The 23,509-nt window shown below is 38.5% G+C and overlaps 3 protein-coding genes and 1 long non-coding RNA gene across 5 annotated transcripts; 3 read left to right on the top strand and 1 right to left on the bottom strand.

Annotated features, from left to right (window-relative positions):
- Window positions 1-550: 550 nt before the first annotated feature.
- Window positions 551-6,233, top strand: LOC103960802 (splicing factor U2af large subunit B). The gene is given in 15 exon segments (XM_048589465.1): window positions 551-825; window positions 1,636-1,973; window positions 2,215-2,334; window positions 2,908-2,981; window positions 3,621-3,640; window positions 3,642-3,692; window positions 4,038-4,085; window positions 4,191-4,250; window positions 4,383-4,443; window positions 4,532-4,644; window positions 4,776-5,180; window positions 5,182-5,223; window positions 5,367-5,508; window positions 5,763-5,830; window positions 5,933-6,233. Coding segments are annotated over 15 exon segments (1,815 nt in total). The 5' UTR covers window positions 551-690; the 3' UTR covers window positions 6,071-6,233.
- Window positions 6,234-6,679: 446 nt separating this feature from the next.
- On the top strand, window positions 6,680-7,935 carry LOC103960803 (pentatricopeptide repeat-containing protein At4g36680, mitochondrial). The gene has a single exon (XM_009373291.3). It carries the CDS (start codon window positions 6,680-6,682, stop codon window positions 7,895-7,897), a length of 1,218 nt encoding a protein of 405 aa, XP_009371566.2. The 3' UTR covers window positions 7,898-7,935.
- Window positions 7,936-7,965: 30 nt separating this feature from the next.
- Window positions 7,966-10,954, top strand: LOC125479735. Of its 2 annotated transcripts, XR_007260213.1 has the most exons (4): window positions 7,966-9,374; window positions 9,559-9,687; window positions 9,781-9,852; window positions 10,411-10,954. It is a non-coding gene; the product is annotated as an uncharacterized LOC125479735 (long non-coding RNA). The 2 variants fall into 2 exon arrangements; XR_007260211.1 differs by having other exon boundaries at window positions 7,966-9,687.
- Window positions 10,955-15,014: 4,060 nt separating this feature from the next.
- On the bottom strand, window positions 15,015-16,159 carry LOC103960804 (transcription repressor OFP7-like). The gene has a single exon (XM_009373292.2). The coding sequence runs from the start codon at window positions 16,073-16,075 to the stop codon at window positions 15,074-15,076; it is 1,002 nt and encodes a 333-aa protein (XP_009371567.2). The 5' UTR covers window positions 16,076-16,159; the 3' UTR covers window positions 15,015-15,073.
- Between the last annotated feature and the right edge of the window lie 7,350 nt (window positions 16,160-23,509).

Below are 23,509 nucleotides of genomic sequence, written 5' to 3'. Positions count from 1 at the left end.
AAAAATAATAGTTACAAGCCAAGGTTTTAAAATAAATAAAGTAACAAACTCAAAAGCAAAAATAATAGTTATAAGCCAAGCTGGGTGGTGGCTGGGTGGTGATTCTGGTGAAGGAAGGCTGGTGGCACAGTGGCTGCGCTTCAAGCTCTTGATGGAACGGAAGTGAAAATTGAAATGGGGGATCTAACCTAAAAACAAATGAACAGCACAGATTAAATCTAAAACAATGAACGGTTGAAATAATTCTCTTATAATTAAAAAATAATATATATATATATATAATATTTATTTCGGTTCGGTATGGGAATACCGAAAAAATGGAGATGCAATACCGAATCCCGTACCGAAAATTTCGGTTTGGTTCGGGATGACATACCGAAATTTTCGGGAATTTTGGTTTGGGATCGGGATTTTTTCGGTTTGGTTTGGGATTTTTGGGATTTTTTTCCAGCCCTACCTACAGCATATTGTAAAAAAATTAAAAAAATATAAAAATAAAATTTACCGCCCTCGGTAATCCCTTACCCTCGCTACCATTTAACTTGGAATAAAGGGGAAAAGCCCAATTATCGAGCCCTAGATTTCTCACTGCTCGCTCAGAGTCACTATAATCGCAGACAATTTTCCCGAGAAACAAACATCAAGTAGGTTTGCAACATCGAGACTTCAACTGCGAGGTAGCGGAAACCTATGATGACGGACTACGAAGGAAGGTACGAAGACAACGGAGAGGACGCTGGCAACTACGCCGACGGTGGGTCCTCTCCTCAACCTCGTGCCGCCAACCATGGCGGTGCCGACGATTACAGCGATTCCAAATCTCAGGTACGCCTCGTGTCGCAAAAGTATACGATTGATTCCATAGATTCTTGTTTGCTTTCGATTACTTAATTGAATCTCAGGTACGCCTTGTGTTGCAAAAGTATACGATTGATTCCTTAGATTCTTGTTTGCTTTCGATTACTTAATTGTAAGATCGATGCGAAGATGTTGCGTTTATGAGAGTGTTTTAGGGTTTTGGTTGGGTTAGCCGAATTGGTTGTTAAATTAGGGTTCTTTGAATATATTGACTTCTGCGGGCTTTTTTTTTTTTTTCATCCCAATTTCTGTCTTTGTATGATCTACTCGTTTTCTGCTTTGAATTTGTGTGCTTATATAACTATTTTATGGAATTCTTTTTAGCTGGTGAATTTTGGGGTTTGGGGGTTTCTATGGGGAGGTTTCTTCAGTAGAATTCTCTGTTAGTCAGGGTTTATTAAACTGGTTTATGTTTCTTGCCTCTTTGGTTGTTGATGTTTAATGCTTATAGTTGCGTACGATTTCTTATGCATGTGCACAATTGTCGCAATTATGCATTCTAGGATAGATGTGATGATGTACGTTGTGAAAGATGTTCTGGCTGTGTCGTTATTGTGCTGTAGACAATTCTCTTGTACTTATACGCAAATGTCACAGAATTGCAGTTATGTATTCTATTATAGATGGGATGACACTTTGATATTTAATAACACTAGAATGTACATATTTGTTCTGGTGAAATAATTATATTGAAGTATCTTGTGGAAAGGGGTGTATATTAGCTTGGTTTCATCATTTATTTTACATTATACACTGATTTAATCGTCTCTTTTGCAGCATGAATATCATGATTATGAGAGAGAATCTTCAAAGAGCAGAGAAAAGGATAGAGATAAAGGGCGTGATAAGGAGAAGGACAGAGATAGGGATAGGGACAGGGACAGGGACAGAGACAGTGGGAGAAGCAAGGACAAGGATAGGGAAAGGGATAGGGACAGGGACAGAGATAGGGCTAGGGATAGGGATAGGAATCGGGATAGAGAAAGAGAAAGGGACCGAGATAGGGATCGTGATCGTCATCACAGAGACCGCCACAGGGATCGTGAAAGAAGTGAGCGACGGAGAGATAAGGATGACGACAACAATGATCACTACCGTACCCGGGACTCTGATAGGTATGACCAATTTGATTCCATTGTTTACCTTTAAATGAATTTTCTGTTAGGAGATGAGGAACTTGGTTGTGTAAATATCAACTGATTTTGATGCAATTCGTGCAATGAGGAATTTTTATACTGCTATATAAGTATGCGAATTTATCTGGTGAAGCTTATCCTATAAATTTCTGTATTAGAAACAAATCCTTGAGATTCTTTTTGTCCTATTACTATTATAATTTATGCAATGATTTTACAGGCGGAGGGATCATGACAGAGACAGAGAGGATAGGCACAGGCGCAAGTCGCGGTCTCGTTCAAGGGGTAGATCTGAGCACAAATCCAGATCAAGGTCACGTTCTCGTTCACGCTCAAAAAGGTATTTTTCTTCTTGAGAGGTTGGCAAAGGACTCGTAACTTTTGCACCAAATCCCAAGTATCTTGGAATAAACACTTGGTTGATGAGTTATTTTCATTAAATTTATTTTCCTTATTTAATTTTGGGTGTCTTTGACCAAACTCTTGTTGGTAATTTTGTTTATTTGCTGTCTTTATTCCTAATGATTGACTATGCATTAGCTAGCTAGTGTGGTGGTGAAAGACGTGGTTCTGTTTCATTTGTCTTGGGATGTACATAATCAATTTCGAACCCGCTTTTCACCACCACACCCCTGGATATATGAATGCCTGTCTCACCCCAAATTTATACCTACATATACCATTTTAGGTAGGTAGTGAACTGTCAACTTCTATGAAATTTGTAGTAGTGATTTTTTGTGTGTGAGTTTCATGTAGGTATAAGTTTGGGGTGGGACAGGTAACTTTGCGATATTATTTTTCTGTGCAACTGTGATAACAATGTTTGCAGAATGTAGGTTTTTGGTCTCGTGCCTTTAAGTTGTCTCTTTTATATTGACTCTGTTCTTGGTATCCTAATACTAATGACTTGCAGCAAAAGGATCAGTGGTTTCGACATGGCACCTCCTGCTTCTGCAATGTTGGCTGGTGCTGCCATTGCCGCAGCAGGTACATTTATCCTCCTAGACTTCGGATTGTTATATTCTGTGTAACTGCTTTTTCTCTTTGTTGGACTAGTGTGGAAAGTTCGTATCCAATTGCATGGTGTTATTTTGGTAAGCAATATTTTGTTCCTTCCCTTGTGCACATAGCCTTTATAAAGCTGTGGTCTCTGGAAGGGTTGTAAGTTTTTTATTGTTTACTTGGTGAAATAATTCTGGGACTGAGAGATCTTTTGGTTTTTTCTTGTGTTTGGTGTTTTTGTTTGTTTGTTTCTATGTCTTTTCCTTTGTTGTAAGAAGGCAATGTTGGGCTACTTGCCCCACTGTGATGACAATGGGTGTGAGCCGACTTCTGTAGCTTTTATGTACAAGGAGGAATCAATGCACCGGTTTGATGGATCTTGTTCGTCTTCAACCGGAAACTATTGCCGTTTTTGGTAGTCTTACAAATATTTCTTCCAGAACTTGTAAATGATATATTTCTTTCATCTCCTTAAACTAAATAAATTGAAGGTCTGGATATTGCTTAACCTAACGAGTTTTCATGGAAAATTAAGTGGCGGAGGAGTCATTTGGCATTAACATTTTTATAAGTTTAATGTGGTACTTCTCTTATGACTGCAATCTGATCCAATTTTGTTTGCAGGGCAAATTTCTGGGAATAGTCCCTACCATTCCGGGGATGTTTCCAAACATGTTCCCTTTGTCGACCGGGCAGGTATCTCTTACTCTTTCTCTTGGTCGCTTTCCTTCCCTCTGTTGACCAGCATGCTTGAGTTTCACTAGTACTAGCTTCTTGCGCACTTGTACACATGTGCAATTGGCCTTTTTATATTATAGTTTATTTTTATTTTTTAATTTATATATACTAATTTTATATTTTGAAATTTAAAAATACTAGTGGGTGTTTATTTTAAAAATTCTAGTTTGACTTTTTAACATTTAAAATGTTATATTACTATTTATCTAATTAGGAAGGGGCATTTTAGGTGAATTTGACAGCTTCACCATTTTAAGGTACTGGCATTATTTCACTAATATTATGTTTTATTTGTTCTCGCAGCAGTTTGCACCCCTTCCAGTTATGCCTGTTCAGGCGATGACTCAACAGGTTGGCATGATTGAGATTCTATTTTTAGTTTGTATCAGTACATCCCACTACTCCCTAATCGTAATATGTGCTGACATTAATTGTTCTTTTATTTATAATTATCAGGCTACTAGGCATGCCCGACGGGTGTACGTTGGAGGGCTTCCCCCCACAGCAAATGAACAGGTTTACTCAACTCATCCTTACCATTTATTATTTTTTCTCATCTACCTTTAATTCAACATGAACACTATGTTTTAATGTGTACTTAAGCTTACACTTTCTTGCGTATAATGTGGTTTTTCCTGTCATATGCAGTCAGTTGCTACATTTTTCAGCCAAGTTATGGCTGCAATTGGAGGGAACACTGCTGGCCCAGGTATATTGATTTTTGCACTCAAATTGGTATAATAAAGTCGCTTCCCTTTAGTTGATCGCCTAATTGTTGTTTTACTTGTTCCTTGCAGGAGATGCTGTCGTCAATGTTTACATAAACCATGAAAAGAAATTTGCTTTTGTGGAGATGAGATCCGTTGAAGAGGCTAGCAATGCAATGGCTCTGGATGGAATTATTTTTGAAGTACTCTATTCTTCCCTTTGGTTTAGATCAGTATATGATTAACTTGAGCATTTTGGATTAAGTTGACTTTCTTGGTATTGACTATTCTCTCCTCTTTTTTTTTTTTTTTTTTTTCCGGACAATTGCTACAGGGAGCCCCTGTTAAGGTGCGGAGACCTAGCGATTACAACCCATCTCTGGCTGCAACACTCGGCCCAAGTCAGCCCAATCCCAATCTGAACCTGGCTGCTGTGGGGCTTACACCGGGCTCTGCTGGTGGGCTTGAGGGCCCTGACCGCATATTTGTTGGTGGGCTGCCATATTACTTCACAGAAGCACAGATCAAGGAATTACTTGAATCCTTTGGACCTCTTCGTGGTTTTGATTTAGTGAAAGACAGGGAAACAGGAAACTCAAAAGGCTATGCCTTCTGTGTTTACCAAGATCTTTCAGTTACAGACATAGCTTGTGCAGCGCTGAACGGCATTAAAATGGGGGACAAGACGCTCACAGTTAGGCGTGCTAACCAAGGTGCCAACCAGCCCAAACCTGAGCAAGGAGAGTGTTCTGTTGCATGCACAGCAGCAAATTGCATTGCAGGTAAGAGTGAAATTGCTAATTTTCCTCTAATAGGTGTTAAATTAGATTAAACTATATTTTAAATTGGCTTAAATTAATAATTTTCGGAAAGTTTAGTTTATCTGGGTTGATTTAACGTCTTGAGGTGTTTGTTTCTTGTGCAGAGGTTCATGCTGTTGCAACCCCCTAGTTCTGTTGCCACCAAGGTTGTATGTTTAACTCAGGTAGTAACTGCAGATGAGCTTAGGGACGATACTGAGTATGATGATATCTTGGAAGACATGAGGCTTGAAGGCGAAAAGTTTGGTAAATTACTATCACTCAGTTAACTCCACTACTCCTTTTTTTTTTTTTTAGAAAGTTTATTGCGGTATTGAGTTTCTCATTTCTTTTTGTCGTTATCTTTCTGTTTTACAGCCTTTTTTTGTAGTCCCACATTCTGCTATAAAGAATCAGGCCTAACATTCAGACAGAAGCCTCCATAACCTTCTAACTGAATTCGCATAAGATTTGTGTTGTCGTCTATTTTTAATAGTTATTTGATTATGACTGATGTGCAGGTACATTAGTGAATGTCATCATCCCGCGTCCAAGACCGGATGGTGAACTTGCCCCCGGTGTTGGGAAGGTTAGTGTCTGAAATCTAGTTATTAATACATTTTGTCTGGAAAATCTGAGTTTTTACGGGGTTGGGTGTTTCTACATGCTGAAAATGCCCTTGTATTTGCAGGTGTTTTTGGAGTATGCGGATACTGAGGGTTCTACAAAAGCCCGTACGGGGTTGAATGGCCGGAAATTTGGTGGCAATCAGGTGGTAGCAGTGTTTTATCCCGAGGACAAGTTTGGTGAGGGCGACTACGAGGGCTAGTTGTTTGACTTGAATGTATTATTAAGTCATGTGTTGAGATTTTTTGGAAATTAGAAGTATTGAGGTTGCATATTCATCATTAGAGTGGTATCGTGTAGCCTCGTGGTATGTATAACAAGGAATAAACTGTTATTTCTTATATTTTGTTGTTTTCGTTTGCAAAGTCTACTTTTTCCATCTCTTTTTATTTACTGCAGTATGTGTACATCCGACTGCATTATGTAACATGGGTTCAGGCAGACTAAATCCTTGGTTGAGCTGGGAAAACTGGTCATTATTCTCTCCAGCTACCATGCTAATCTCTTCTAGCCCTGAGGATTTTAAAATTTAAAGGCTAACGTGTACATGTAGTACTAAATTAACAAGTAATAACCTTTGTGACGAAGCTTTTTTCGTGCCTTTCTCGAGTTACATGGTGAAATTCTCAAGTTGACGTGGAGTTATGATCCGGTTAGAAGGTTTCCTGCCGAGTACGGAAAAATCCCGGGAATTGGTTTCCTGTATCTTTTATCTTACGCAGTAACAGGACAAAATTAACCGCTAAACCCTCAACATTCAATACAAAAGAGCTTCCAACCAACACCCCCGAAGCTGCATAAACCCTAAAACATGTCATCTTCGACTTCCCTCCGCCACCTCCGCCACCTCTCCACCACCACCGCCAAGTCTACCCTCTCCATCTCAAAAGCCAAGTCCAAGCTCCGAACCGAGTACGACCCGGACAAAGCCCTCCAGATTTACTCCTCCGTCTCCCAACACTACTCTTCTCCTACCTTGTCTCGCTACGCCCAGGATCTCACCGTCCGCCGCCTCGCCAAGTCCCACCGCTTCGCCGACATCGAATCCTTCATTGAATCCCACAAGAATGACCCCAAAATCACCCAGGAGCCCTTCCTTTCCACCCTCATCCGATCCTACGGCCGCGCCGGTATGTTCGACCAGGCATTGAGGACGTTTGATCAGATGGACCAGCTCGGTACTCCGAGAACCGCTATTTCCTTCAACACTCTGTTGTCTGCCTGCAACGATTCCAAGCATTTCGACAGAGTCCCCCAGCTGTTCGACGAAATTCCCAGCAAGCATGGGGTCTCCCCTGATAAAGTGTCCTATGGTATACTGATCAAGTCGTATTGCGCAGCGGATAAGCCCGACAAGGCAATGGAGACGCTGAGATTGATGGAGGAGAAGGGTATTGAGATCACTGCAGTGACGTTCACCACGATTTTTAATGCTTTGTACAAGAAGGGCAATGGTGAAGAGGCGGAGAAGTTGTGGGATGAGATGGTGAAGAAGGGCGTTGCGGTTGACGCTGCGGCTTATAATGTTAAGATTATGTATGTCCATGGTGGGAGTGCGGACAATGTGCAAGCTTTGATTGAGGAAATGGCGAATGCTGGGCTGAAACCAGATACAATTAGTTACAATTACTTGATGACTTGCTATTGCAGGAATGGGATGATGGAAGAAGCTTTCAAGGTTTATGAGGGGTTGGAGGGAAATGCATGTAATCCGAATGCTGCAACTTTCCGGACTTTGATATTTTATTTGTGTAAGAGTGAGGATTATGACAAGGCGTATGAGGTTTTCAAGAGGAGTGTGGAGGTGCATAAGATCCCTGATTTCAATACGATGAAGTATTTGGTGGAAGGATTGGTGAAGAAGAAGAAGATGAAGGAGACAAAGGGATTGATACGCACGATCAAGAAGAAGTTTCCTCCTAATGTTTTGGTTGCCTGGAAGAAGTTGGAGCAGGGTCTAGGTTTGGCTTCTTCTGATACTGATGCTTCTTCGGTCGCGGATGAGGAGGCTAAAGAGGCTACAACATAAGTATTGATGGGGGTTCTGGTTCGTTGGTCTGAGTTCAATCCGTTGATTACTTCACCTGCGACCGCGGCTGGTGAGCCGATATATGATTAAACTGCGAGCAAGGATGTCAATTGGCCGCAGCGAAGAAGCAAGTTTGAAGCTTTTTGGAATTGTAATACTGTATGAGCTTCAATTTTGATTGTTTTTATGTTAGTTTTCTTTTCGTTGTCTTCTATGTGGCAGTTGGTAAGATTTCTGTGTTCTTGCTCTCTCTGTCTTTTATTCAGAGGCCCATTTTATTGACATACCATTTAGGACCTTAGCATCCTGCATATACCATCGCCAGTGTAGTTTGTAATCTTGTTTTTAGTAACATGTCTTATCTGGTTGAAACTTATCCTACCACATTTGGCCCTGAATTCTGTGTTGTGCTTTGGCTTATGGATGTTTCTGAGTTTAATGGCAAAAATTTCAATATTACAACTCAAACCAGAGTGAGCTTAACAAAAATATCTTGGTTCAAAACCAAAACAATTATTTGAGGGAGTTGCCAGATTGTAGAGGAGAGAGAACCGCCTGACTACTGGGGAGAGAGTCACGAAATTGCATACGAGAGATCGTAGGGAAGAGAGAAACACTCGAATACTTGGGCAAGAGTCACGAAATTGCATATGAGAGTAGTCATATTTTAATGGAGAGAGCACATTACAGAAAGGGAGGGTCACTGAGGGAAGAGTCAAGCAGAGAAGAGAAATAGTCAGTTAAAATAAGTAAAAAAAGGTTTAAGCTTGAGAATCCGAATCTGTCAACTACTTGTGAATTTGTTTTGGTAAAGAAGGTGAGAAGGACAGAATTCTCCTGTAAAAAGAGAAAGAGGCAGAATGAAGACTCCGCTCCTCCAGGAGAAGGAGCACCTTGCCAGCTTATCCCTCGTATTTATTGTTAAGGTTTTTCCAACTGCATAGTCTCTGCAGGAATATGAGAAGTTAAGCAGCTAATGTTTGCCAATGAGTAGTTGAGTTGTTGAATTTATGCAATTCCTTTTTGAAGAATTATTTGTTCAAATTGGCCATGTTGGTTTACCCCTATTTTCATTTGTCTGCAATCAGTTTTAGTTGCCGCTGCATCCACAATAATAGCCTTGTCTGCAGAGAAGATTAAGCCTTTGTTAGGTCTTGATTCGGATGGCTGAAACCGGTGTGTTGAACTCTGATGAAACCACATGAATTTGATTTTTTAAGATATGTTGCAGTATGAGCTCCGTCTTCCTCTTGCAGTTACTGTGTTTGCTCCCAAAGACACGGCACCAGAAGAATGGTCTCTTCAAGAACCATGAATTGAATTATGTTCAAAGAAAGTTTCTGGTGTAAACCTCATGATATCTTTCCCTATTGTGGTTTTGTGATGCTGACTGTTTATTTTTTATTTGGCAGCTGTAGAGGCAGTGAAGGTGCTTCATATGATCAAACTATGTGGGAAGCCAATAGGTGTAAATAAGGTATTGAACTGTCTTTTCCGAAACCTTTATTATTTTTCTAGTTCTGTAAGTTTTGTGCCACATAGAAAGGTAACAATTATGAAATGCCATTTAGTAGGGGAAAAGTATTTCCTTCAGTCTCAACGTAACAAATATCAGATATGTACTGTAATTTTGTTGTATTGTGCTAGTTCTGTGGTTTCAGGCGTTCCAAGACGAATAGAGCTCGGATGTAGGAGGAAATGGATAACTCTAATTTAAACCTGATATCTATTGTAAGATGTGGATGAGAAGCTCCCTTTCAGTGAATTAGGAGTCATAGTTAAGAATAACGGTAATGCCTTGCCTGCGCATGTCTTTTTCATTTCCATAACGTTGTTTGTTCAAAGTTTTCATAACCTAAAAGAACTTATTTCAAGGTTTTCAGTTGCGTTTTACATGTGTACAATGGTATTTCCTCATTGTTTCAACAATTGACAAACATGGCACTCTCAGGCAGGTTAGCTTTCCAGCTGTCGTGTTTGTAATACATGTCTCTTTGCCACATGAAAGCTTCTGGTTTAATAAGTCAGGCTTAGTGTTGAGCTTAGTGAGAAGATGATAGTTGCTAATCCGACTAAAAAAATGAGTGGAGTATATGTTCATGCCTGCGGCATTTGGGTTTATATTGAGCAGGCAGCAGAACTTGAATAGTGTTAACTTTTATCATATCGCTACCTTCAAGTAGTATAGCAGCTTGTGAATCTTGATGAGACCGTTGTCGGATTAGCTTTAGAATTATTTTCGACTGCAGCAGGCAACCAGGACAAACAGCTACCTCTAGTTCTGCAGTTAATAAGTAGTGTGGTTACTCAAATTTAGCACAGCAAACATAATTGAATTGAAGTGATTAGGGTTTTTCCTTTCGTGAATGAGTCGGTCGTTTCATTTCATCTACCATTCTCCTTGCAGCCAGCAATGATCGCAGAAGCGTACATTTTGCTCTAGAGAAGTAATTTTCTTTGTTTGCATGATTAATGGTTTGTTTATGTGCTCCTCTTTCCGTGCTGTTTTGCAGAGAACAACCTTGTAAATAAGTGATTGCTCTCCTGCACAGAAGGGTAGAAAGGTAGGTCAATTTTTGCAAATTCAGACAATTTTCTATACAATTGAAAGACTGTCCAAATCCAATCTCTAGCAATATACCTACTAAATAGGAGGTAGAACCAACCAACCCATAATTTATTAATGGAATTCTCAAATGCGAAGTTTTTATGAAATGATGAATCGAGACATCCTTTTGGGTATGAGCTTCCATGTCATGTAGGGCTAGTCCGGTTTGGGATATCAAACTGAAAGTCGAAGTCTGAAAAACCACACCAAAGGCTACAAAATTGCATTGAAAATTTATGGTCCGATTTAGGATATCAATTTAAGGATGTGACAAGCCCACCTCATGTGCAAATGAGCCCCGTCAAGTAAAATAGTACAATTCGACTCTAGCTTTATCTTCATGTATGCAATTGCGGTGTTATTTGCACTAGCATTGTCAACGATATGGGTAAATACATTGTCTATGCCCCAATCATTTAAGCATACCTCTAGACACAATCCACATCAGGATCATCGTCCTAATAATCTTCATGATAATTGTTCATTTGAGGGAGTTTCTACTTGAGAGGGTGTAAGTGTACTAGTTGGCTTGTTGGTTTTTGTTTACCTAAGACGTAGGTGTACTGGGTTGGCTACTAAACCCGTCTATCCTAACAATGTAGCACATCTCCAATTCAACATATCCAATTCAAAGTAGCACATCTATAATTCAACGTATCTAATTCAATTTAGCACATATCCAAATCAATTCAAACTAAATACCTAATATGCAATCACATATCCAATTCAAACTACATGGCTAATATTCAATAACATATCCAATCTCTAAGCACATATCCAAATTCCAAACCAAAATAGCGCATATCCAATCCAAAATACAACAATTCCAATTTAAATTGGATACCATTCCAATCCAAATTCCAATTCAGAAAGCCACAATCCAATTCACTGACCTTGCTTGTTCCAATTCTCAAAATTCAAGGGCCTTGATTGAACAACACACACAACATATATATGTATCCTAGAGTCGTGTAACCTGTCCACCCGGGACACGGGAGAATGCAAGGGATGCCACTTGTTTGTGTCTTGGACACAGGGGTTCGTAAGTCCCCTACCCAAAAAAATCTCCCGAAAATCAGGTGTATCCTAATCCCTGGGCCTCGTTGGACAAGAAATCTAGAAAGGACTAAACAAGAGTAAGCTAGAAGACTACTGATGCAGTAACCCATAGTATTTTTGTCTGATTTTGTTTTTTTTCTCTTCCTTCAAATACACGCTCCTCAATCCCAAGGCAGGAGTCACTAATAGTCCAAGGATAAGAATCCAAGGGTGGATTGGACAAACAAGTGTAGGACCGTAGGGTTACGAGTCCTGAGCTGCTCCCACAACTGTGACTGACCGATGAGTCTAATGATACTCTTCATTTGCTGCTAACTTGCTACGCTAATCGAAAACAAGATCGGAGATTGAAATCTCTTGGGGCCAAGTGCTGCTGTGGTTGCTGATTTCAGACGTTCGGTTTTTCCACTTTGGCCCTTCAAATTTATTTCGTCCCAATTTCAAGTTGGTTTTTTCAATTTTTGAACCCTAACAAATCTTCTTGTATTACAAAATAGTTTGGAGGGCATTTTGACGACTCGTCTACTTGACTAAAATGTCATTCATCTACTGACACGTAATCACTTAATTTTTAAGAGTACTCATTTGATATGTTCAAAAGGAAACATAACAACCAATCCGAATATTTTTTCACCTTAAATATTGATTTCTTACTTGTGCTTCCATCTGAGTTGTTGTTCTTGCATTGTTCGGGAATGATCTTAACAATGAACGTCTCTCGATCTACTTGTGGTCTATAGAGGCTGTGACGGTTTGGTGTTAGTGCGAAAGGATTTTTTGTTAACATAGTTGGCATTGAGGTTTGTTCGAACCAAAAAACAACTAACCACTAATTCTGTCAACTTTTGTAGCTGATGTCACTATTGTCCTCATTTACCACATTTTAAAAAGTTTATGCACCACTTTAGGGAAAAAAAAGTATATGACCAAAGTAAAATAACCACTTAAGTTCATGGATACATTTGTAAATTAACTCTTTCAACCTTGAGCCAGATAAAATTAAAATTTTAGTTCTGAGGTTGGTAAAGAATCTCTGGTGCCGTGTGTTCCTTCCACCCACCGAAACCTACCCATTTCCAGAACAAGTTCATTCTCTTTGGCCAAGAAATATTAAACTAAGGATGATGCTAGAAAGATTAAATTTTTAAATCAAATTTTCAAACTAAATGATATGTCACCAATAGAAAATAAGCACGTTAATTAACATTTAAGTAATAATTCAATCATCAATGTTTATATTATTTGATTGACAAACTTTGATTTAGAAATTTAATCTCTCTAACCTTAACCTTAAATTAAAGACATGCACTTCCCTGCCCCATCAAAATTTACTACTAACGGTATTAGTGAAGTCTTGCTTTTTACTACAGTGGTGGGTCACAATTGAAGAGAAGGCTCTCACCACCTGACTGATCACGACCGGTTTTCTTTTTTTTTTTTTTTTTTTTTTGTCGAGAGATGGATGGTGGGATTCGATTCCATTGTGTTTGTGGGTACTTTACGTTACGTGAAGTGTGTACAATACATATTGAAGGGGAGTTTTCTTTCTTTCCATTTGTGCGTTAAAAAGAAAAGGTGAAAGGAATAGAAGTAACTGGCAATACCTAAAAAAGACCGAGGTAGTGGAATGAACAAGCACATTGAACATTGGTTTAATGGTGAAGTTTTTTGTTTTAGTCCTTGAGGTAAGTTATATTCAGTTGCTCATGCTTGTGTGAACGATTTTGGATAATTGATGTATGTAGAACTTACGTTGTTTGTAACAGTTAAATTATGCTCACATGTGTATGGACGAGATGTTAACAAAATTCATATAATCCTCATGCAACAAAACAAATGTATTAACTAGTGGGCTGAAAAGGTTTTGGTAATCCCTCTTATATATGGCACAATCAAACAAGGTATTGATTTAACAAACAATTAAAATCCTTATTCATGAACATTTTCTTGCATGTTTTCAAAAAAGTTATGCTAGTGACAATTGTCCCCATTCAGATAGTTAATGATTAGCGCTTGCGAGAATTATTTGCATATTTTAGTGGTGTATATTAAATATAAAAAAACAATCTTAGTAACGAACATTTCAAAAAAAAAAGAAAAAAAAGAAAAAGATTAATGGCAGTCTTCTTTCATTTTTCATATTTAATTAAAGCATACCACTTCCACTAGAAGATCACTATAACCACAAGCTGGTGGCCCAGTGGTAAAGGCTGGATTGTGAGGCTTCCTTCAAATTAAAAACTGGAGGTCTTGGGTTCGAAACCCATTGCTGGTGTGGCCAGGGAGAGGTTGAAATGTCTTTGTGAGTTTTCTCAACCCCCGGAAGGAATAGATAACTGTGGTTTGCCATCAGTTTTCTCCCTTTAATAAATGAAAAAAAAAAAAAAAAAACTAGAAGATCACTATCAATTTTTCCAATTTTATAAATGTTATATACTTCCATTTCCATATGCAGCTAGCGTGCATCGCGGAAAAAAGGATTAGCTTAATTTATTCGTTAATGTTTAAAGTTGCAAGTTACAACATAATCATTATATGCAGTCCAGAAGGCTAGCTTTTAATCGCTAGTCGGTCCAAATGCTTAATTGGTCGTCGTCAATATTATTGATTATGAATCCGCCTGCGTTTACCGATCGATATGAGGCTAGCTCCTCCTCCTCCTCCTCCTCCTGTCAAACGAGCAGGGCATCAATTAGTCTCATGTCTTGTCGACCAAAAGTGCAAACTCGTTTATAGCTGTTGCAACTTTACATCCTCCATAGGTCCATGGGGTTTCCAATGCCTCCGTTGAACACGGCTTTCATGACCTACTATTTGCTTTATTGACTCATTGAGGTGTTAGACAATAATTGAACCTGATTTCTACCATGTGAAGGCCTAAATCAACACTATTCCTAAAAAACTAGGTCACATTATTCTTTTTGAGTGATCAGTGACGGAGCCAAAATATTGTCCTAGTCAAGCGCCACGGTAAGAGAAGCTCCAACCAAATCTCACAAACCCAGTCTTCCCGTTTACTTTTAAATGCAAGCATCTTTAAATCAAATTAATCAATGAGATGAAGATTAATGAAATCATTTGACCACACTTGGCGGAGGTTTTGTCATTCCGAATCCAAAGCCTTCTAGAATCAATAGTCTGATACCATTTTAAGCGTTTCCAAAAGATTAAACTCTAAGAAAATAGATCCATGTTAATGTATGTCAAAATATTTAAAAGAAAAGGACAAAACTAAGATAGTGGAGCATTTTTTTTTTTTTTTTTACCTTCCTTTGATAAGATACAAATTATGTTTTATATTTGGTACTTCCAGTTAATAATTAACATGTGTTTGCTTGCTTCATCATGCATGCCAACTCCCAAGTACTACTACAAAGTGATCATCTAGTTTTACGTAGAGGAAAAATGCATGACAATACCCAATTAACTACATTGTGAAGAAACTAAAGAGAGAGCAATTTTATTTTCCATTTCATTGATTAAAAGTTAAAACACTAGTTAATCATATTTCAAAGAGCCCTAGAAACCCTAGCTCCTGAGGATCTTGCACTACAACAGAACAAACCCTCCCAAATCTCTGTGAAAGCTTCAACAATAACCCTATGATGCTCTCTCGAATTCAACGACAAAAAGCAATGCAGCAGTTGCTCCAGCTCCCTCTCCTCAAACATCTGCTTCTCCAAAACCATCTCCATCATCGACCTCTTAAAATCCTCGTAAGGATCCTCTGACTTCTTCACCACCGCGAAGCTTTCCCTCACTTTTCCCTCCACCCTGCACGGTATCAGCCTCTGAAACATCGACAGCCTTGCCGGCACAGCTTCGCTCTCCCCTGCCGCAGACTTCCTCGAAAAGCTGTGTCTGGCGGCGCTGCTGCTCCGCTTCTTTTTTCTTCGCCTTGGCGGCGGAGAAGAGTCGGTGGAGAAGCTTCTGGAGGATGATCTGGTGGAGACTAGGGTTTCGGTTTCTTCGCCATCGTCGAAGCCGCCGCCTTCGCTGCTGAAAAGTCCGGTTTCGAACGAGGACGCGCTGATCCGGATGCGACTCGTCGTTCTTTTCTTCTTTCTGTTGACTCGTCGCGTTTTCCTCTTTTGTTCCTTCTCTATGGCGGAGGAGGGAGGAGGTGAAGTGCCGTCGTTTGCGTCGGATTCGGGCGAGGCGGAGGAAGTGTAGATTTTGCGTCGGGGGGTGATGTCGTAGACTTTTGCGACAACGTGCCACTTGTCCTCTCGGTCCCACTCGAACTTATGAAGATCGGGCGATGATTTGGTGTGGTCGTCGTCGGAGAGCGTTGGTCTGGGTCTACAGCCGCAAAATAACACGTGGCGTTTGATGGATGAGGAGTGGTGGTGGGTTTTGGACGGTAGAGGTGGTGTCGGGGCCGTGGCTAAGGGGGGTGGACGGAGGAATGAAGGGACAGGATTTGAGGGGAGAGAGGAGGGATCTTTCGAACGGCAGGAATGGAAGGAGGTGATGACTCGGGAGAATCGGAGATTGAAACGTTTCGCCATGTGTCTGTGTTGTAACTTGTAATTGAAGAGAGCTAGGGGTGAAGAGCAGCAGTGTGAACAAAACACTGAACTGTATGTATGCTAAGAGGTGGTGGGGCTAGTATATATATGGAAACAGCAGTGCTAGGTGGAAAACTTTTTAACTATACTCGTAAAATATATGATGCGTCAGAAATAAAAAAATTTTACTGTGCTAGGAATAAAGTCCGTACATTAATTGGCATAATACTATTGGTTGAAATTTTTTGTTTCAAGTTTCTAACCAATTATATTATTAGACGTGGTGTACTCGGTCGTGTTCTCGACATTAAAAAATTTCTTCACTAATAAAAAATAAGTACGTTAACTAACATTTAAGTAATAATTCAATCATCAACAAATAGTCATATGATTTATAAAATTTAATCTAAATAATTAATCTCCCTATAAAAACAGTTGTGTGCCCATTTATCACAACTTCTTTCCAATTCCACCCATAAAGGAAGGACAAAGAAAAAGAGAGTAGTACCATTAATATTGATAAGTTATAACAATACACAGATTCAATGTCACTTATATATTAACTATAACTACTTCCAATTTTTTCTTTTGTAAGTTCTAATATAGTGTTTGAGAAATGCTTTTGCATCAACTGTGTAGTTATATATCTTGTTAGACTCTGTTCTGGTTAATTTTAACTGTATTTTGTCTGGCAACATAAATCTTCATATATAGAGACATAAGAATTATAAAAGACATGATAATTAACAGTTAAAAATATGTTTTTCTTGTTGAGAAACAATAAACTATGTATGTTGTGGGTTGAAAACATGCCAGTTATCTTGACCATTATTAGTCATAGTAGAGAAGGGGAATTACTTGAATACAAAATATTGATCATAAGTAGTACAAATTCAAAGCCCTCCAACATATATAAACATTCCTCTAACAAGAAAACGTTATTTTGTGATGCTATATTTAAGTTATCGAGTAAGGAGCGTAACATATCGTCTTTAGGCAAATATATGTTGAAAACCATGAAAGAAAAAGATACAGTAAAAGAGAATCTATATGGTAGGATATGTTAACAGGGTAACCTATATATTCTGTTTGGCATTATACTCAAACTACAGGGGAGGGTATCCCTCTTTTTCTCAGTGGATTGCTGTGTTGCTGGCATTTCTCTCTTCATGTATTATTTTTGGGAGACGATCATCTGATCTTATATAAAAGGCTGAGGGAGCCGATTTCCAAGATAGTAAGACAGTCATGATTCTATGTGACCAAAGATCTGGATGCATGTAATGTAACCAGTGCAGTATGCATGCAGTAATATCCAGCCATACGACGATGGATTCTTGGAAGATGATCATGGATTACAAAAATGTTGATACATCAACTGGTATTATTATTATTGTTATATTCTTTTTGGTGGGAAGAGTCAATAGAGTCATGACAAAGTTCATATCTAAAGCTGGATTTTGCACCTTGCAGAGCTTGCATACTGTAATTCTGTAGGGTAGATCAATAGATGATGTGCCCCTAGGCCCCTACCCATGCATCATCACCATTGAGTTTTATAATAAGCACATGAGGGATGAGGCCATGCTTCCCTTTTTTTTTTTTTTTTTTTTGGTTGGCAGGCCATGCTTCTAATCATCTGGCTATGTGAATTGAAAAACCTATACCATTTCCCATTTGTACGGGATAAGAAGTTGGGGTGGACTATCTTAGTTCATATTTTAGTTCAATAAAACTATTTAAGCACACAAAATCAATACATTTATACGTTCTTAAATTTGATTAGTTAAAATAAAGATTGAATTAAATTAAAAATAATTTACTTTATTTTCCCATGTTATCGATCACAAGAGAAATTGAGCCTCAGGTCTTGGATTATTCGAAGTTAGTTAGGCCATCTCCAACTGAAGGGTCCGAAGGGCCGAAGGGCCGAAAATAGTCCGAAAATCGTCTCCAATCAAGGGTTAAGCCAGAGGGCCCCACGAAATCTGAAACGGCCAAAGGGCTGGAGGGCTGGCTGCAGCTCGAGGCTGGCCAGAAAAAATATTAATCCTATTGGTTATAACCAATAGGAATACATTTATATTAAATAACCGACAGGAATACATTTATATTACTTAATATAAATGTATTCTTGTTAATTATAACTAACAGGAACTCTTAAGCTAAAATTCAAATGCAAAGGCTAGCTAATGTTAGCTAGCCATTGCATTTGATTTTATACAGTTTTATTATTATTTTTTATTTACAAAACTTTTCCTATAACTTCTATTTTTCATATTTTTTTTCTGACGTCACTTAGCCGTTGGATTTAAATTTAAGTTGTAGTTTTTAAATAATAAATTATGTTTGGCCCTCGGTTGGAAACAGTTTTTTGTGATAGGGCTAAAACCAGCCCTATGGTCCTTTGGCCCTCGGTTGGAGACGGAGGCAAATATGACCTTGTACTGTTCATTAAAATATTAATATCTTGGAAGGCCAAAGGGCTAAAACGAGCTCTCTGGCCAGCCCTCGTTTGGAGATGGCCTTAGGGTTCAAAGTTTGGGGACTAATTAATAAACAAGGTTAGAATCTATGGTAGTGTGTGTCCAACCCTAACTTGGAGCCAAGAACCATGGTTCGGCCGCGGGCCGGGCCTAGGTCTGTTGTTCAAAGCTCGGTGTTAGGATAGCAATATCTCACATGCATAGAAAAACATGAGGTTTTGGAATAGTATATGAGTTCCAAGACATCTTTCCCTCTTACAAGCCGGTATTTTGACTGTAATGTACACAAACCCTAGCTATAAGGGAAGGAGAATCAGGAGCCATCTTAAGAGACAAGCTTCAAATTTTATAACCCAGATGGGTGAAAATTTTCACCTCTAGGCTGCTAGGCCCCAACACTGTAGCACCTGGTGGTGGATTCAAAGTCAAAACGATTAGTAAAAGCAAGCTAGTCTTGTCCCCTTCATGCTACTATTGCCAGCATTGAAATTGAATTTACGTATAACGTTACCAAATCATGAAAAGCAAAGGAGCCTAAGCTTTTTTTATGCTTGAGATTGAATGGGTGGGCACTGGGCCGATTGTATATAAGTCAAAGAAAAGTCAACCAGAAGAGAAGAAGTATTTCATCAAACGTGTGGTGGGGATCCAAGGAAACAAAATCATATTGCATGCAAGTGTCTCTTTTTGTTTTCCTGGTTTTTTCTTTCTGTCCTTTTGGACCATTGCTCTTTGGCAAGCAAAGTTAATGCTCCTTTTTGTATGTACAGTAGTCTCTCAGTATCTCAGATGTCCCCCCACCCCAGCAGCAATCAGCATGGCGCGCTCTGAGCATCCCTGACGTGACTTGTGGAGGTCGATTCATTTTGCTTTGCATGCTTAAGCTAATGTCCTTTGTTTCTCTTTTTCTTCAGCTTGCTTGTACTTATGTTGTCTTCTGAATTTGAAATTTGAATACCCTGCAGTAGTTTTGGTTTCACGTAGTATTATTATTTTAGAAGGAAAGATCAATATGATATTATTTAAGAAATTTAGAACTCCATTTCAAAAGAGAGCAAATTAACGTAGCCTTACGGCCCTTATTCTCATCCCGCATAAGATGATTAGAAACAGATAAGATTTTGAATTTATTGTAGGCTAATTCCTTCGTATTCAGAGCGATTAGAAAGTACAAAACTTTCAATAAAGATTCTGTCCGTCAAACTTATTCAGTCCAAATCATAAATTACATTCTTCAAATAAAATATCAGGAGCTAAATCCACGACTCTTCAAACCAAGTGCTTGTAAAACCATTAAATAGTCCATAACGTGTAGAAAATTTTCTGGGTTCCGGGAACACCATGTGAGCTGGTGTGCAAATCCCATGACCCGCTTCATCAGTTTGACAACAAACAGGGGTGAAACTAACTCCAGTGGTCCCCAATGCCAAAGCCTTTGCATCCTCCACCAGCTGCCCAATCTTAGACGTGTTTGGTGACGAATCCCGCAGTGCAATTATGAGTGAATCACTCTCTACACATATATTGTTAAAACCCCTTCTTGTCACCATTAACAAACCTCGTCGCATCGCGACTGCTTCTGCTTGAAGAGGGAAAGGCAGTATGATTATTCTTCATTGCTGAACCCGCTACAAAGAGACTATTTAAATCACATATTACTTGGTAAGCGTATTAACTATATCAGACACTCATACCAAAACATGTGGATTAATATCATTACATGACAATATGACCCTCATATGCAAAAATTTCTTTAATAATATTAAAGAAAAGAGTAATGCTATTCATACTATGTTTTTACACAACATTTTTATACCACCTTAAGTGACATTTGATGTGAATAACCACATCATTTGAATTAATTAGATTTTTAAATTTAGTTCATTATTTAATAAATTAATAATTAAGAAAAACTAATTAATTAAATGATGATTTTGGTATACGAAGAGTCTTTCTCCTTCATTTCCTTGGGTTTTGCAAATTTTTCAAATACTTTGGCTATCCACGTCAGATGCCACCTAAGGTGGTATGGAAATGTGGTATAAAAACATGGTATGAATAACATTACTCTAAAGAAAAACTAAGCTTAATTGTAGTTGATGTGACATGTTCTAAATCGCTAGGTGTTGTAGCAATATTAAAAAATATGATAAATTACACAAAACTGCCTCAACTATATGTTGAACCACAATCTCATACCTCATGCTTAAAACATTACAATTTCATACCTTAATTTATAAATTCACTGTAATATCAAATCTCCGTTAAATTTTCTGTTAATTTGATTGTTAAATAATGATGTGGCAAGAGCGGAGCCCACTCCTTGGCTAGTTGGAATAAAAAATTAATTAATTATTAATAAATTATTAAACTTAATTTAACAATTAAAATTAGTTAAAAATAATTAAAATTTATTTAACAATTAATTATTTGAACGGGAGAGAGACCCAGACGCCGATGAGGAAATTGGTCTCGGCGCAGAGGAAGGCGGCGAGAAGGAAGGAGGTGAAGGTGGAGAGAAGGGAGGAGTTGAAGAAGGCGATCTGGGAGAAGACTAGGGTGAGCCAGAGGTCGAGGAGGAAGGCGGCGTAAGGAACCCATATTCTGGAAAGCCTGTTTCAAGACGACTTCCGAGGAGACCAAGCCTGATTCAAGGCGGCACAGGGTCTTCCTCCGCTCAGAACCACTGTAGAGTCGTCTTCGCTGCGACGGTGCAACCACTGCAAGGTCCAGAACCAGCTCGTTGTGGATCGACGGTCGCCTTCTATAGATCGATGCCACATCGATGTCAATATTCCCTCTTCTGTTTCTTTTCATTCCACAGAGTAGAGAGCACAAACTCAAATTTTCTTTTCAATTTCCCAATTTTGTTTGGTGTGGTTTTTCTTAACTTGTTAAATTTATGGTTGAGAAAAGAAGAATACTTAGAGACATGGTGAAGATCAAGAATTTGAAGAAATGGCAGTGGGGGCGAGAGCAAGTCGGCGTTCGAATTCGAAGAGAGAAAGGGCAAAAGATAAGGGAGAGAAGGGAGAGGGAGATTTTTTTTTTCATTAATTTTAATTTTTGTTCAAACAAAAATAAAATCATTAATTTTTTAATTTTTTAATTCAGTGGGCAAAAGAGTGGGTTCTACACATGCTGTGATAACAGACAAATTGACAGATTTTTTAATGGAGGTGTGCTATTGTAACAAATTCTTAAGTTGATGTATGACATTGCAATGTTCAAAAGATGAGGTCTGAATTTGTTATGCAACCTCAAGTTGAGGTAGAAAAATGTAATTTACCCTAAAAAATACAAAAATAACACAAAAATTCTAATAATAATAATAATCCTAAAGAAATTCACATAATCAATTTTGTATGAAATTAATATAAACAACTATAGAGAAAAAGTTAGAAAAACTGATAAACTTGGAGATTGAGGCTTGCATAAATGCAATGTCTAATTTCGTCTCTACCCTTGTGCTTGTAGTTCAGTAGGCTTCTGTCTCCCAGGATTCAACATTCTATAATCCGACGTTGAAGCACTTCAATCTTTAGACTCTAGTGAACTTTATATATTCCGTACTCTCAAGACACGAATCAGAATTTGACAAATGAAGAATGAGAGAAACAAAGTAATGGGGAAACCATATTTCTCAAGAGTAAAAATTAACTCTAATTTTCTACATGCACGTCTTAGTGTCTTTGGGCTTATGTAGAACCCATTGCACTGTTTGATGAGAAGATGTAACCTATCAGAAAATATGCAATATTTCAAACCAAAAACCGTTGGTTCTTCACTACTTGGCATTATGTTTGCATGTGGAACAATGCAACCATTCATACATATTTTCATTCACATAATAAAATTAAATATTATAATATAATTATAATATGTAATTCCAACAATCCCCCGCATGAATGAAAATTGGAAAGAATTTGAGAGTACAGGCGGGCAAGAGATGCATCAAGAGAGGTGTCTTTTGAACTTGAACCTACCCTAGTGAATACTTATCGGATTTACTTGGTGACGCAGTGGATGTAGAAGATCTTGAACTGTTCATCGCAATAGTAAACCAAGATAGTAAGCAACACACATCACTAATCCTAATATATTATGATTCATATGGTTGTGTTCATTTTGGTCGTGAACAATTCCTGAATTCATAAGAATTTTAGAGAATTTAGCCATCTCATTCTCATAGAAGCGACTCACTTCTACTCTCACATAGGTGACCATTGATTAAGAATAGTCTGTTCTATTCCTCTTATTTATAAGATATCATTGTCATTAAGTATATACACCCTAAAACTTTTGCAGACAACACAAATCTATTCGATTGGATTATGTTGGAGAATTCACATCTAAAACTTTTGATGACTATTGCATGTCAGTTGGTGTTGAAGTTGAACATCCTATACCCTATGTTCACACCCAGAACGGCCTGGTAGAGGCATTCATTAAACGTCGTTGGTCATATGTACCACACTCTCGATCGCTACTTGAGGCCATGTAATAATGCATGCAGCCATGTTGGTCTGCCTGAGGCCTGTTGCGAAGGATGAGAATCTATGTCGGATATGATTCTCTTTCAATGATTCGTCACGTAGAACCTTTGACAGGTGATCTTTTTACCACTCGTTTCATGAATTGTCACTTCTATAAGATAGTTTTCCCATCATTAGGGGAAGATAAGAACGTCAAAGTTCCTGAAGAACAACACGAATTATCGTGGACGACTCCCACTTTGTCTCATTTAAATCCTTGCACCGCTCAGTTTGAAACTGAAGTGCAGCAGATATTAGATCTTCAGATCATAGCTCAGAGCATGCTAAATGCTTTTACCGATCTAGCGCGAGTGACAAGATCACATATTCCAGCTGTGAATACGCTTGCAAAGATGGATGTACCAAATATATGATGGACTTCCCTCATGGAAGCCTGGGATGCCACTTTGGCT

The sequence above is a fragment of a genome, unplaced genomic scaffold (genome assembly GCF_019419815.1).
Source record: "Pyrus x bretschneideri cultivar Hongxiangsu unplaced genomic scaffold, Pyrus_bretschneideri_v1 Contig1, whole genome shotgun sequence".
Lineage (NCBI taxonomy): Eukaryota > Viridiplantae > Streptophyta > Magnoliopsida > Rosales > Rosaceae > Pyrus > Pyrus x bretschneideri.
This window is presented reverse-complemented; position numbering and strand designations above follow the sequence as displayed.

Bases quoted from the DNA above. Each gene is read 5' to 3' on its own strand.
- LOC103960803 (XM_009373291.3), top strand. From the start codon at position 6,680: ATGTCATCTTCGACTTCCCTCCGCCACCTCCGCCACCTCTCCACCACC.
- LOC103960804 (XM_009373292.2), bottom strand. From the start codon at position 16,075: ATGGCGAAACGTTTCAATCTCCGATTCTCCCGAGTCATCACCTCCTTC.